The 16124-nt window shown below is 45.5% G+C and overlaps 2 protein-coding genes across 7 annotated transcripts in view; both read right to left on the reverse strand.

Annotated features, from left to right (window-relative positions):
• The window catches only part of CAPN13 (calpain 13), an 81884-nt gene extending 79393 nt beyond the window's left edge, over positions 1-2491 (reverse strand). The window contains exon 1 of the mRNA XM_080587662.1: positions 2382-2491. The gene's annotated coding sequence lies outside the window, so the exon portion shown is untranslated. The remainder of the gene's footprint in view (positions 1-2381) is intronic.
• GALNT14 (polypeptide N-acetylgalactosaminyltransferase 14) overlaps positions 1805-16124 on the reverse strand; it is a 72916-nt gene continuing 58596 nt past the window's right edge. For 4 of the 6 annotated variants that reach the window (XM_080587660.1, XM_080587656.1, XM_080587659.1 and 1 more), the window contains 6 exons: positions 14713-14839; positions 12415-12507; positions 11025-11108; positions 9950-10094; positions 4157-4276; positions 1805-3581 (listed from right to left, as the gene is read on the reverse strand). In XM_080587660.1, coding sequence (XP_080443786.1) covers positions 3423-3581; positions 4157-4276; positions 9950-10094; positions 11025-11108; positions 12415-12507; positions 14713-14839 — 728 coding nt within the window. In that variant the 3' untranslated portion in view covers positions 1805-3422. Of the gene's footprint in view, positions 3582-4156; positions 4277-8383; positions 8927-9909; positions 10095-11024; positions 11109-12414; positions 12508-14712; positions 14840-16124 lie in introns of those variants that run through there. The other 2 variants (XM_080587657.1, XM_080587658.1) reach the window with 2 other exon arrangements.

Raw genomic sequence — 16124 nt, forward strand, 5'->3', positions numbered from 1 at the left:
AGGGAGTCCCTGAGCCTGTTGCTGCCAGTGGTGGGTGATGGAGATACTGCCTGCCTGAGGTGCGAGCAGGTGGACGATCTGATCAGCCTGGTTGCAGAGCTTAAGGAGGAGGTGGAGAGATTAGGGACTATCTCGGAAAGTGAGCAGGTGTTAGACTGGTGGAGCAGCTCCTTGCCATGCCTGTGAGTAAGACACTGGCTGGACGGCCGGGCCCAGAGAGTGGTGGTGAATGGAGTGAAATCCAGCTGGTGACCGGTCACCAGAGGTGTTCCCCCAGGAACCCCCAGTGTTGGGGCCCATCCTCTTTAATATCTTTATTGATGATTTGGACGAGGGAATTGAGTGCACCCTCAGTAAGTTTACAGACGACACCAAGTTGGGGGGAAGTGTCGATCTGCCAGAGGGTAAGAAGGCCCTGCAGAGGGACCTGGACAGGATGGGTCGATGGGCAGAGGCCAATGGGATGAGGTTCAACTCGGCCAAGTGCCGGGTCCTGCACTTTGGTCACAACAACCCCATGCAGTGCTACAGGCTTGGGGCAGAGTGGCTGGAAAGCTGTGCAGAGGAAAAGGATCTGGGGGTTCTGATTGATACTCGCCTGAACATGAGCCAGCAGTGTGCCCAGGTGGCCAAGAAGGCCAATGGCATCCTGGCTTGTGTCAGGAATAGCATGGTCAGCAGGGCCAGGGAGGTGACTGTACTCGGCTCTGTACTCGGCTCTGGTGAGGTCGCACCTCGAGTGCTGTGTTCAGCTTTGGGCCCATGACTACAAGAAGGACATTGAGGCCCTGGAGCGTGTCCAGAGAAGGGCTACGAAGCTGGTGAAGGGCCTGGAGCACAAGTCCTGTGAGGAGAAGCTGAGAGAAATGGGGTTGTTTGGTCTGGAGAAGAGGCTCAGGGGAGACCTCATTGCTCTCTACAGCTACCTGAAAGGAAGGTGTGGGGAACTGGGAGTCGGCCTCTTCTCACAGGTAACTAGCGACAGGACTAGAGGGAATGGCCTCAAGTTGCACCAGGGGAGGTTTAGGTTGGAAATTAGGAGACAATTCTTCTCAGAAAAAATGGTTAGGCATTAGAACAGGTTTCCCAGGGAAGCAGTGGAGTCACCGTCCCTGGGGGTGTTTAAAGAAAGGTTGGACGTGGTGCTTAGGTACATGGTTTGGTGGGTGACAGTGGTGGTTGGTGGATAGTTAGACTAGATGATCTTGGAGATCTTTTCCAACCTTAATGATTCTATGATTGTCTGAAATGTCTGGGTCAGAGTGTACCCATAGGGACTTCAAAACTGAAGCCAAGGTTTTCAGCTAAATGCTAGGTCAGGTGCAAGGCAGCAGCATTTTGTCTCTAAATGTTCAAGATCAAAGCACCAGCTGCTTGGCAAACCTAGGCTGCAGGCATGGCACAGGTGCGAACATGTTACGCTGCAAGCTCTTGAGAGGTTATTTCCGTTGCTAACACTAGCCAGGGAGTTGTTACAGGATGGCTGTCATCATCAGTGTGAAAAGTAGATGTGATATTTGTGGTTCAATTAAATAAGAGCCCAGGGTCACTTCCCTGCCTTGTGGAATGGATCCATTTCATTTTAAGTGCTTCCCTTTTCCTTTGCAAAGTGGTGACATGGAAACAATGCAATCTAGCACCATGAAATAACAACTTACTCCATCGCAGTAATCACCACAGCACATAGAAAGTGTACCCTGCAACATTTTGTAAATAGTTATGCTAGTTCTGCCTTTAAAACCAGGGAGATTTACACATACAGCTCTCTCCTAGTGCAAAGGGAGAAGAAACTGAAACAGTAAAATTCTGAAAGCCATCAATTTATTCAAGAAGGCATTCTGAAAGCACTTGAAGGCTCCAAAACTTCAGTGTCTTACGATATTTTACCTGAAGTTTGTAGCACGGTGACCAAAGGACAGGATTTTCATTAAACCCTAAGCTTTTAGAGGCACAAACTGTTTTTTTTTTTTCAAGTCAGGAGTCCGGTAAAAGTTCTCTTCAAGAGCTGTTACCGCACAAAAGCTGTATGTGCAGTTCTTGGTGCTCCACCACCTGTTACCTGCTGCCATGGTGGGATCTGCTCTGAAGGGCAGGTTTCTCCTAATCTTAAGACCTCTTCTGAGGTCTTCTGTCCTTTTCTCATTTGGCAGTCACATAGCCATAGCACCTGATGTGACCTCTAATTAATAATTTATCTCCAAAACCCAAGGAAATAATTTCTGCCAAGTCTACCTACATTGAAAGACACTGGGAGAGAGGTATTTTGTGATACAGAGGTCTCTACTCTCAGGTGCAACTGGGGGATTCCTAAACCCTTTCTTCAGTACTTCACATCTTGGGCTAAAAGATACCTGGAAGACAAAACCAGGCAATTCTTTTACCTATCCCTTCTCCTTTCTCAGAGCAGTCTCCTGTTCCTTCGGTAGCAGCACTTCATGGGAGTCCCCTCTTCCATAGTCTGGAAATTGAGAAACACAAAGATGACACAATTATCTTTAATTGCTGAAAATATTATTTTTTATGGAAGAAGAGTTAAAATTTTACTTATTCCAGGTTGTTTGAAGCAGTGGGAGAAACATAATGAGATTGTAAGGGAGTTTTCAGTGACTGAGGCTCAACCATGTCCTTCAGAAACGAGAAATAATCATGTTACTGCTGCTCCTCCCAGCTTCACAGTGGTTTGTATCCTTGAATCTCACACACTGAATCCTCTGTTTGCTTGGACTTCAGAGATTCAACACCCCCATACATAGCACAGAGGTGGTCAACTCTGTTACCCGACGGCTAGATCCTGGCCATAACCATAAATGACTGCCCTGTCTGTGTACATACACGTCCATGGATTGGATACAAATTTGAATGTGCAACACAGCTCTACCCATGCTGTCTGCAGAAGACAAACTCAACCACAGCAATAAAAAGTGCAAGATAACTCAGCATTTTCCACTTGATCCCAGGTGCTGTTTCTTCACATCCCTTAGCGCATCCCTCCTCATGCACCTGCCTCATTCCCCAAAGCTATTGACATGCTTGCTTTTTTTAGTCCAAGTCTCCTTTTGGTGTCCTGTGTTCTTCTATCTGTGCTTCCAGTGAGATTAATAAATATTGTACACACAGAACTTCTGCAGGGCCCATCACAGGAGCCCTGAGTGTCCCTCTGAAACATTTCATTCTGGTTTCTTGCCATCCCTTCTTTTTGAACATATGACTGCCGACAGATCAATAGCAGCTACATGCTTTGCAATCAACGTCCATTGTTCAACCTGCAGCACTGTGTCCTCCTTTTTATTTGAGTGATTCTTCTCCTGTCCCATAATACACAAGGACCCCAATGGTTTTGCATGTGAGGGCTATCAGGTGCATCTCAGCTGTGTGTAGCAAGTCTCAGTGCCTGGCCCAGCTGGGTTAAGTCCTCAAGCAGGTCAAGACATCACCATGTCCCAGCGCTGACTCATGGCTGTGCTCTCACAAGGATTGATGACAAGCTCTTTGGTATTCTCATTCGTGTCCCCAGTCATCTCAGTGTCCAAACAGAAGCGTGAAGCTATGTGCTCAATGTGTGACCCAACTTTACCCCATCGCTGCAGAGAGACATACAGAAGAGGAGAAACATGAGTGAACAGGCCTCCTCCTCTTTACGCTTTTACTACACTGGTTCAGCATCAAGAGACAGCCATCACCACAACTTTGTGGCCTAATGCTGGGAAGTACAGGGCTCCCCCAGCCTACACCAAGCAGAATACATGCTGAGCATTTCTCCCATCTGAAACACACTCATTTAAGCTCAGCCTCTGTTTGGCATCAGAAAGTGAGTATATTACTAACAGCTTTTTCCCCAGGTCGCTGGTTCAAATGTCAGCTCAATGATTAAATGCAGAGAAATGTTAGCATATGCCAGCTGACTGGCAGCCACGTGGACTAAATTGCCAGTTTCACTTTGACTTCTGCAGATAAGTATCCAGATCACCACTTGCACTAATGGACATCCTTACCAACACATTCATTTAAGGCAAAGGGCTGAACAGGCCAGAGTCTGTGCTTCCAGACAGACTGTGCTTCCCAGATGATGTCAAACACACCAGCGATTTGATGATTCTATATTTTGCTGAAAGAAAGAGAACTTCAAAGAAAATGGGGTGTCAAAGAAAGGGCTCACCTGCTTGTTGTCACCTTCTTTGCAAGGTGACAGGAGCACCTGGGAACCAGGGAAAAGGGTGTACACAGACAAGCACAGATGCTGCTGACGGACTTGGTGGTTGTATGTGTATGTCCATTCCTGCAAAGAGGAATAAAAGAAAGAAAGGTGGTGAGAAATCAGGGATGATTCTTGGTATTCCTATACCTGGAAAGCAAACACTTTGGCTTGGATCCTGCCCCCTATGAAACCAAGCACAAACCTCACTGACTTCAAGAGGTACCAGGACAGATCACTAGGAATGCTTAAAGCCTGGGGAACCACACTGGAGACTGGCCACCAGCATGATGTAACCCCATTTACTATAAAACTTTGAGCCCTACCCATCAGCCAATTGCTCACCCATTCTATTATGTATTCATCTAGCTGGACATAAGGATACTGTGAGAAATAACATTGAAAGCTTTGCTGAAATACAAAAAGATTGCATCAACTGATTTCCCTTGGTCAGCTAGATGGGTGACCTTGTCATAAAAGGAAATTAAGCTCATTAGGCAGTGAACATATGTTGGCTGCAACCAATGACTGCATTGACCTTCAGGTGTTTTCAGCAACTCCCATTATAATGTTATCCATAATTTTACCAGGCACTGAAGAGAGACCAACAGGCCTGTAATTACCAGGGTCTTCTTTCTTGCCCTTCTTGAAAATTGGAATAACGTTTGCCACCTTCCAGTCAACTGGAACCTCTCCAGATACCCAAGACCATTGAAAAAGAATTGAAAGAGGTCTCACAATAAGGGGATTTCTTGACCTCTGTAACCTGCTTGCTTCACTGAAGCACCTCACAGAGGATGGTTCCTCCCAGAGGTTCTCTATGCTTTTTTCCAGGCCAGGCTCTGTTCATGCCATCCCATTATTCACACTGTCTCAAGGCAGGACCATCCTCTCATTCAACAAAGGTCCATGGGATAGACGGGGTGGTGGTAACCATGTCTCCTAAGCAATTCATCATAAGAAGTGAGGCCTATAAAGCTAAATATATGCATCAGTTCAGCAGCCGACATTAGATCCTGCCTCCTTGCCCCAGGCCGTCCTGCTACTGTTTTATCTAAACTGAAAGATTTTCAGAAGGCTCTTCTATTTCAACAGAACAGCTTTTTATGGAAGCCAGTCCTGCTGAACACGTTTTATCTAGTTCTAGTTTTATCTTGTCCCTTTTCAGCCCCAGATGAAAGCCTGAGAAAATGATACATAAAATCAAGAAAGTCTGAAAAAAAGGCACTTGAACACCACAGAATCCATGAAAAGCTTTGAGTTAAAATAAAAGCAAATGGCCATACAAATTTTTATCTTACCCTACTTTTTCTCTTATTTGTATTAGTTGGCATGAAAATTTCTGCTTTTTTCCCCAGAAGAAACTACTTTATCTTCTAAATCCTGACACATCAAATACTCCAGTGGCCAGCACAGCAGTAATAATGGCAGAGCCTTGCACCCCAGGGGTTCTGGTGAACTGGGCAGCCCCAGGTTCCTCCTAAGAGAGACCTTTAGGGAGCTAACATGGCTCCAGGGCTGCAGGCTGGCCTGTAGATGCCAGCAGGGTTATGAGCTGACCACTGACACCAAAGAAAAAGAGACACATGAGGTGAAACTGAGATCAATGTTTCTTGCCTTTTCAAAGACAAAACAGCTTTTGCTGAAATGGTGGTGGAGTGAGGAGGAAGAGGGTGGGCTGGGAAAGCAGAACTACCAGTTGCACACCACAAGCAGCAATGCTCTCAATCCCCTTCCTCTGAAGCTTCAGCTAGTACTAACCCGCACCCAAGGCTTGCAACTATTTTTCAAGGATTTAGCATCATTCAAGCAGGCACCTGTCACTGCTACTCAGCATCATTCAGAAATGAGGAAACTATTTTAAAATGTGACCTTCAGCCTGGCATAGTAGCCGCTCAGCCTAGCAAGGAGCAGCTTGATACAAGCCCAGTGTTATGTGACAGAACAGTACATGCTCCACTGCCAAACAAGAGGTCAGCTGTACCCTAAAGCCAGGGTAGCAGCCAGAGAAAAAATGTTTCTGAAGAAGCCAGGAACAACTTCAGCCCTCATTATTACTTACTTAACATCATAGGGAAAGAGTGCCCAAGACTGTTAGCGTGTGACTGCATGGGTCATCTAAGGATACCCAAACGCTCCACTCATCAAAAGGCCCTGGGGTGCAATCTGGGCTCAGGTACATCTCAGGAGAGGGAAAGAAAAGTGCAAAGGGTTCCTGTGGCAGTCCGGGTGCAGAAGTGACACTGCTGCCAGCCAGCCCACTGCTCTGTCAGCTCAGCCCAGCTACAAGCCTTGCCATTTCCTAAAGCTTCCTCTCCACAGCAACAGCTCTGCAAGTTTCTTTTTTGAATCCCAGTGGCCCCAAAATGGAAAAGATACAAAAATGACTATGTTTTTGCATTTGCTAACCCTCTGTCACTGGGAATTATGCTGTGAACAATTTTCCCTTATCAACACTGCCACACTCCCCAGAGAGACACTTCTTTGCTAGCTTTCTGTCATCTCTTCAGGGCCTGTTTTGCCATACTAGCCACCAAAGATGGCCACTGGTTAGGCACCTTTGGGCTCTGCTGCTGGGCCATATTCAGGCCTCTTCTCTACGACTACTCTACCACACAGGGGCAGGGGCCATGTTGGCCTCAGTGGTCCTGTGGCATAGAGGCTTCTCCAGGGATTTTATGCTGCAACAACCCACAGCAAGATGTGACTTCGGTATATTGAAAGTCAACATTATTGCTCTTCTTACATCAAATATGAAACTAAGCAGCATTTGGGACTGCTGCATACTCTGTCCTATACAGCCTAGTGATCATAGAATCATACAGTCAGTCAGGTTGGAAAAGACCTCTAAGATCACCTGTAGCCCAACCTTTACCCTAGTGCTGACAAGTCCACCACTAAACCATGCTACTAAGTTCTGCATCTACACGTTTCTTAAAGACCCCCAGGGGTGGTGACTCAATCACTTCCCTAGGCAGCCTATTCCACTGCCATACAACTCCTTCAGTAAACAAATTTCTCCTAATATCCAACCTAAACCTCCCCTGGCACAACTTGAGGTCATTGTCTCTTGCCTTATCACTTGGTGCTTGGGATAAGAGCCCAATCCCCACCTCAATTACCTTAAAGTAACTGTAAAGTACAGTAAGGTCTCCCCTGAGCCTCCTCTCCTCCAGACTAAACAACCCCAGCTCCCTCAGCCGCTCCTCACAGGATTTGTGTTCCAGGCCCTTCAACAGCTTCATAGCCCTTCTCTGGGCACACTCCAGGGCCTTGATGTCCTTCTTGTACTGAGAGGCCAAAGCTGAACACAGTACTTGAGGTGCGGCCTCACCAGAGCAGAGTACAGGGCGATGATCACCTCCCTGGTCCTGCTGGCTACACTATTCCTGATATAAGCCAGGGTGCTGCTGGCCTTTTTGGCCACCTGAGCACACTGCCAGCTCTTGTTCATTAACCAGTCTCCTTAACAGGCCAAAGTCTGCCCTCTGGATGTCCAGGTTGGCAGTTCTGCTAACCCACGTCCTTATTTTTCCAAGAGTCAAAAACTCTATTAATTTATGATCACTGTGTCCAAGACAACCTCCAACCTTCACATCGCCCACAAGTCCTTACTTACTTATGAGTAAAAGGTCCAGAGGAGCACCATCCCTAGTTGGCTCACTGTCAGGAAGTTATCTTCCACACACTCTAGAAACCTCCTAGACTGGTTCTTCTCTGTTGTGTTGTATTTCCAGAAGACATCTGGTAAGTTGAAGTCCCCCATGAGAACAAGGGATAGTGATTGCAAGACTTCTCCCAGCTGTTTGTAAAATATTTTGTCTGCCTCTTCAGCCTGGTTAGGCAGGCTATAACAGACATTCACCTGGACATCTCCCTCATTGGCCTTCCCTCTGATTCTTACCCATAAACATTCAACCCTGTCGTCACCATTACTAATCTCAAGACAATCCAAACACTCCCTAACATGGTGGCTACCCCATCGTATCACCTATCCCTTCTGAAGAGTTTGTAGCCATCCATTGCTTGATTATAGCCCCCATGTCATGCCTAAGTTTAAGTAGTCTTGAAACAATTGTACAATTAAAATATAAGCTTCTATCCAAAATGAAAATTTAAACACACTTCTTCCATCTGGAATGTTCTCCGTGGTTTACAAGTACTACTTCAGAAAGAAACAGAAAGATGAAAGGGATAAAAATGTTCTCTATTCCTGCCTGTTTGTTGAGTGAACCTATTTGGTGGTCTGTCTGTATTGCATTTTTCTGTTCTGTTGCAGAATTACACTGACTGCACTCCTGGACATCCACAAGAAATGGAGTTGCCATCCAGTGGAAAGCAAACAGCAGCAGGGTCAGAATGTGAAGATGAAAAAGTTCATGGCATGAAAAATTCTGAAAATTTTCTCCACTAATGTGTCAAAACAGAATGTGTTTGATGGGAATAAAACAATCCAACTTGGTGGCATGCCATTTCTCATTGTAATATATCTCATAAAATTGGTATCTCAAGAAAGACGTATGCCATTTCATTTTGAAACGCAGTATTTCAAAATACTTTAAACAGTATTTTCCATTCTGATTTTCCCAAAAAGATTTTTTAAAACATTCAATTTATTGGAAGTTACAATTTTCACTATTTTTTTTTCCTTCAGCAAAGTTGCCCTGCAAAACATGATGACCTGTTCTCATTAGCTCACTTCTCTTGCTGTTTGTGTAAGAAGTCCATGTAGCACTAGAAGAAAGAAAAAGAATTCTAAAACCTGGAAATCAGGTAAATTGTAAGCACGGTGACTGTGGCACTTGCAGTTATATTCACTATACTTTCTGAAATTACTAAAATTTAAATAGTCTTTTTTTTCTTTTTTTTTTTAACCAGGCTGTAACAGATATTATTTTAGTGACTAAAGGCAGGCATTCAATCGCATATGAAAGAGATGCACATAACGACATGCTTTGTTTGCACATCCAAATTCGGGAAATTTTCAGCAACACCTTCAGGCTAGGCCTTACATATGTACCTGGTCTGAATGTTTAACCATGAGGATTAAGGATGTACAGTCAAGTAGAAGTAAGCATACTGTTGCCTAATTAATTATTTAGCGGCACGCCAAAAAAAGCAAGGGATTGTTATCCTCCCTTCTTATAAATGGGAAAGGTGAGAGAATGCACTGACATGCCCAAAATCACAAAGGAAGCCTGAAGCAAACGCAGGTTTTTGAAGCTACATCCTCAGGGTCCTGCTCCAGTGACTCCACAGTAAGGCACATATGCCAGCTCTCAGCTCTAACATTTCCTAGAATATGCTTTTGAAAACACATGCTGATTCATATAGCTTTTTTTTTTCCTCAGATTGAAAAAGCAAGATCACCCTCATTAAATTCTCAATAGTTTAATGGGCAATTGAGAGAACACAGACTATGAAGTTATAAATACCATTGCAATTCAGAGCATTTTGAAAGAAATAAGGCTGAAAGATGAGAGAAAATTATAGTTCTCTTTGTCTTTCTCTGATCTCTGCAGATGGGCAGCAGTAAGAGCTCAGTGCAGACTAGCACAGAGATAAGTGATCCAGCTTGTACTAGGGCTCTGGCACCAGTCCCTGCTCCTGCCCAGGGCCTCTACTGAGGCAAGGAGGTTAAACTACATGCTCCCTCAGGAAAGGGACTGGCAGCAGGGTAACCCTCTAACAGAACTTTAGCAAGCTTAGAAAATCACCTTGAAGCTGCACCAGAGCCTGCATCTCCAGCCTTCTCACCTGTGCTGTTGCTGCTGTCCCTTTGCTGTTGATGCAAGGATTTAAGCTCAAGATGGGCAACTCTTGGACTTCAGACTGGTGCGACTCCAGGCAACTCTGCCTTTGCCTGATCATCCCAGTCTGATATAGTAATTCCTTGGGAATCCTGTGGGAACAACGTGGAGAAAAAAAAATCATCCCTGCTCCCCTCAGGCATGTAGTGTACTCCCAGGGAGGCTCAGTGGGGTGAGGAGGGTGTTGCTGTGCCAGTTCACATTCAGGAAATGAGCAACAAGATCTATTTCAGTATCAAACCACTGCAAGCAGTGCATGGCCAGGGACATTGCAGAAGCAGCACTCACAGATGGATGGTCAGCCTTTATAAGGGGAAAGAATAAATAACTGTGCAAGGCAAATAGAGAAGCAAGGAACAGACTGTGAGCAGGCTGAAGGTCAGCCTTCAGCTTACAGAAGTGAGAAACTTTATAACAAACTGCCACACAGTTCTGGCATTCCTTTTCAGTGCTGCTGCACAATACCATGCATGGTGAAAAAAGCCAGAAGATGGCTATAAATCATTCTTACACTGCGACTCTGCACTCAGCCATTGCACCTCCAGGGACCTGCTGGTATCTCCAAAACTTGTGCACCCTTTCTGCTCCTCCTGGCAGCGACTAAGGTAATGGACTCAATGGTTCCTGGAGTAATTTGGTGACTAAAAGGGATCTGCACAAAAGCAGCTGTGGAAGTGCATATAAAACAAAGCACTAGGGTATGAGTAAGGCAGAGTCACCTGAATACAGGTCATAAACTCCTAGCATGGACACTCTGATAACAGTGAGGTCTTGTGCCATGGTTCTCCATGGCTAAGACTGCTTATGGAAAGCAGGATCACAAATGAACTATATCACACTGCAAATGAGCAGTGTTTTAAAAAAATTCACAAATGCACAAAGTTTGCCATGCTCTGCTGTGAAGCCCAAGGGAGGAGGTGTCTGTGTCTCTGGGTAGGAGGGAGGTGTGGAGACCGGAGGGGCAGAGAAAATGTCTCTGGCAGCAGGGACGGGGCATCCCCCTGGAGATCTGACATCCATACCGGAGCTCGGGGTACACGTTCTCCAGGTACCACTTGAAGCTATGGCACTTCAGTCTTTTCCGCAACTCCACTCTGCTCTGGATGCTGGGGGGAGAAAATATGGTGGAGTGACAATGGAGATTATGAGAGTCAAACCCAAGGCACCAAAACCCAACAGATATGCACAGACGGCAAACACCAGAGCAGCAGCAGCACTATTTCCTGCTCTCTTCTACATAAGCTTGGTTGGTTGCTTTGATCTCTGTGTTTTGTGGAGGTCTTACCCGGTAAAATGCCATGATTTGGCATATTGCCAAATATTGCTAATATTGCCATTTTAACAAGGAGTCTGGAGTTTAGGGTTTGTGGAAAATCACAACCATTTAAAAATGATTAGTAACAAATGTATACTATCTACTATATGCAATAAAATTAATTAATGGAAAAATTAATGGAAATTAATATATGCTAGTATAAGTTACTCTTAGTTTATAGTACTACAGAAGGCCTTGATTCACAGGAGCACTTAAATATACCTTTAAGTCACTAGAAATTAATCACACAGTGATATACTTCTTTCTTACATTAATCAGGGCTAAACTGCTGAGGTGTCATGCTGTATAGAGCGACATCTCCCTCACTCCAGCTCCTCTTTGGGCCAGCTTCTACCCATGGAGCTGGTATGACCTCCAGTACCTTCCCTTTTCATAGTTTATCTTCTCTCCACCCTCATTCATATATTGAGCAGGACAGAGTTACTACTTCATCCCACTCTGACAGATGGGAAGAGGATATGAATTCGGTGGAAATAGGTTAACCTCCAAGATTTCAATTTATTTATCCTGGAAATGGAAGAGTAGCCAGCATGAATTTCAGTTTGGGTTTGAACTCTGCTATGCTCCAAAGGAAACATTCTAAGGAAAGGAAGAGCATATGAAAATGAGAAAATAACACAAATACATACAGTCCTTCTGACATGGAGACATTTCTGACTGTTTAAATGGTGAATAGAAAACTCTACCAATATTAAGCACTTGCTCCTTTCCAATAACGCCTTACTAGGTCCAAAATCTGATGATTTTCATGACACTCAGCTGCCAGCAAGACCTGTGGACTCTCCCCCAAATTCAGCTCTGGGACCAGAAGTACTAGTAACTAACACTAAGGATAGGACACGGCTGCCCATGGAGGTTTCCATTTCCCTCACCATGACTTGGTTTACTCATCAGGATAAAGTAGCATCACATATAAACTTCTGTTTTATATTGCTGTGCTTGTAGCTTCTGACTGCCATTAGCATTTAATTGAGCGTTACTGCAGAAGCAATGCAGGCAGGTTTCCACTGCAGGGTGACAGTACCACGAAAACCAACTGCAGCTGGCAGGACATGGGCAGCGGGGAGGACACTTACTTTCCACAGGGTCTCCCCTGGGCTGCAGGACGGGCTGCATAGTAGTACTGTTTGAATTCATCCATCCACACCTCTGCCGTGCGCTTGGTGTTTCTGAAGGAGGCAACAGAAGACAAATGAAGCAAAGAAAGCCTCTGAGGGGACACCCACACTTTCTAAAATGCATTAACTATTCCAGCTCCCTCTCCTTCCATCCTCAGCTTGGTCTTTGTCTTCACCCAAGCCACCTTTGAGCCTGTCCAGCCCTCAATATCAAATTCTTCCTCCTCCCCATTAGTCCAGGTACCAGACACAAGATGTCACAGCTTGGGCAGGGAATTCACTTTCTTCAGCTCAGCTGGATGTTTTGCATCCACCACACTCAGAAGCATGGCTTCTCTTAAGTGCCATCTCCCAGGCAGGCCAGGGTTTTATTTAGTGGATGGGATGGAGATCTGAAGAGCAGTGCAATATCTGCCGAAGACTAAAGCCACGTATTTCATTTGTTTCACTTCTGTAGGGGCTGTCTTGCTTTGCACCCCTGGATTTCACTGGGACAAATCTCTGCACGGGTTTATGAACCTCAGGAGATTTTCAGTTGACTTCAGATGGCTGCAACTCTCCTTGCAAATGACTTTTGTTTTTCAGTGCTAATCCTCCCATCTCTGTCTGGTCAGGGTAGTCCTGCCCAAGCCACTGCCTCCCAGAAGAGGATAATCCACACATGAACCCAGCTTGATGCTGGATCCTGACCTGTCTCTCACACTAAGGAAGTGTGAGGCGGTGTGGAAAAAAGTCATTATCTGGCAGAAAAGTGAAGATATTTCTTGTTAACATCTCTGTTACAGAGATACTATGAAGCATTGGATTGACAGAAACTGCTTCTCTACCCAGTCTATATACTATATTAAGTTTAAGCCTGAGAGATACCATAAGGTTAATCAAAACCCAGCTCCTAATACCTAGGATAAGTTTCTCCAGACTGCTTTTCAATGCCTTGCTGATTTGTAGTGCTTCCCATGGTCTAAGTGCTCTTGTTCAAGAGATGCATAAGTCACAGTGTCTACATCTTGATATAGCCTTCCCCAAAGTTGAGAGTATTTCAGGCTGCCTTCCTGATCTTGGGTTTATGGGAATAAATGGGAATAAATGCCAAGTCTTGCACCTGGGTCTTGATTCAGGCCTATGTAAAGTCCATGTCCCAGTCTTTTTTGCAGGAGTCTTATTTCACTATTAAAAGCAAGAGTCTCCTTTGGTGGCCCTCCTCCTTGATGCCAGCAACATCCTGTGCCCCTCTACACCATCCTTTTGAAGTGTCTTCAGTGACCCAGCTGAAGAGTTCCCCTCCTGGCCCCCACGCTGTGTGGCTGGACATGTGTTAGGTATAACCGAGAGGTGTAATTTACACTCTCCAGTTTCACTGTCACACGCAAAGCATGAGGAAGCTGCAGAGAGCCCAAGACAGTGGCAACCCCGCTGCAAGTCCCTAGGCCCTCACAAATGCTGTTGGATCATTGAAACACCAGGAAATTCACTCTGAAACAAACACCTGGTGTGTGAGCACATACAAATGCTGTTTATCTGGGAAACAACCCTGTATTAAGTGCCCCCAGTGTCTTTCTCTGTCGTTTACTTAAAAGATAACCTTTAGTCTAGTGCTCAAAAAAAGGAGAAAATCCTTCCTGACTTTAACAGCTGCTCCCATCATCCTTTACCCTACCTCACCTTCTTTTTTCCAGGATCTTGGCCCATTTCAGCCACTCACTGCAGTACCCAATTTGGTCCCTGATCCTGGGTGTAAGGCCAGGACCCCTTCAGCTGGGATATCCTGGCAGCCCCCTCAGTGCCCCTCCAGTGAGGTGCAGCTCTTCACCACCCCTGCTCAGTCACTCTGCTCTTTGCTGAAAGGCACCATGAACCATATTTTCTGGTTCTGCTAAGTCCCACTCAGCCCCAAGCTAAGGCTACTGCATACTGATAGACATGGCTGGCATCCTGACTTCAGTGCATTATAAACGTTTTCTTAAGACCTTAGCATCTAAAACATTTGTTGTTGTGGTAGCTAGGGCTCAGGGAGCTAAAGGGCTCGTCCCTTCACTTCTGTGGCAATGAAAGGAACCACATTAAGTATTCTACCTCTGTCATATTTTTGACACTATAGAAATCCTAAGGGAGACAGTTGTACCGGCCTGCTTTGGTTCAAGAAATCCATACCCATGGGTATGTCACAATTTTTCAACCAAACTTTCCTACTTGCCTCCCTGCAAGGGCAGCAGCTTGTTCTGCTTCACAAAAACAAAGCAAATCCAGAACACCCACTTGATGTATGTATTGGCGTTCCCCTCTGGAAAGACATATGGATGTTTCTTCCGGAAGACATGTCCAACACGGCTGCAGGGGATGATTTCCAGGCTACCTCCACACATCCACACACGGAAAGAGATTTCTACAAGAGAGGCAGCTTCAGCATGTTGTGTTTCTGTCCTACAGCAGGCTGGATCTCAGTATTACCTCTCATTTCATCCTCTGCCACATTAAACAGGGGTAAATCAATTACTAGAGGGGCTTTCTTAGGCACAACTCCTGTCAAAGTGCATTTCAAAGCTTCTTGCGATCTGTTTGAAGTTAACACACTTGAAACCTGCCTATAGCATGGCAGGCTCTATCACGCTGGTGAGAGTGAGACATTGAGTAAGTCCCTTTACATGAATTCCTGCTCACAGCACAGAACCACCCATGCAGTGTTTTAATCATTTTTGTACTGGCCACTTCAGAGCTGTTTCCGTACAAGGGGCTGCCAAGTTCACCAAGAGAGGCCATGAGCTCTGCTTTTTAATGATGGCAGTGGTCATTATCTTTATGAAACTTTATGAACATTTATGTCCCCTCGAGCAGGACAACATGCCTGCAGCACAATCCACAATTGACACCAGGGCTCTTGACAGGGAGCTGGATGAAATTGCCAGCTCTGAGGTGGCACAGGCAGGCAGAGCAGCTGCTCTAAGGGGTCTGTCTGGTCCCAGCAGCTGTGAAGATATGAATCTGCAGCTGTATCGTCAGACAGTCATGCTTAGACAGAACCAGCATGGTAAAGAAATTAAATAAAAAGGAAAGGCTTCTGCAGTTCTGTGCATCCTGTTTTATGATCTGTTGATCTGTTGGCAGCATAGATCTATGTCTCTACTCCAAAACCACCAATTCCTTTTCACTGCTCCATCACATTTAACTACAAGAGTCAGGCAGAAGGACACCTGTTGCTTTGCCAGCTTGTGCCCCATGCACTGGCAGGCAGCAGGGGCCAGAGAAGGCTGGAGTGGGAAAGTATGACAGGAAGGAAAAGCATTTCTTTCCAGAATCCCCTTTCCTTCTTCCCTTGCTGTGCTTACAGGCATAAGCTGCCACAGTCCCATCACTTCTCTAAGTGCTGGGTATGACCAGTGTGGATATTGTGTTGTACTTTCCTCTCTGCTGGTATTTCTGCTTGGGCTGGGAGAGAAACCGTGACACACTACAACTGACCTGCACCTGATCCTAAGAAAGAGGTGAGCTGGGGTGATTTCCATGTGTTGTGAACTGGCGCTTGGGAGGCAGGGGATGCTAAGGAGCCCGAGCTCCCTGTGTCAGACATCACACTCCCTGCAGGTCCTACTCCAGCCCCAGCAGAGGCAAATAAAGCACAGGTTTCAGCAGGGAAGGCTGACCCATTGTAGTGAGTTTACGTGACAAGGTTT

Source organism: Anser brachyrhynchus (genome assembly GCF_964034855.1).
Source record: "Anser brachyrhynchus genome assembly, chromosome: 3".
Classification (NCBI taxonomy): domain Eukaryota; kingdom Metazoa; phylum Chordata; class Aves; order Anseriformes; family Anatidae; genus Anser; species Anser brachyrhynchus.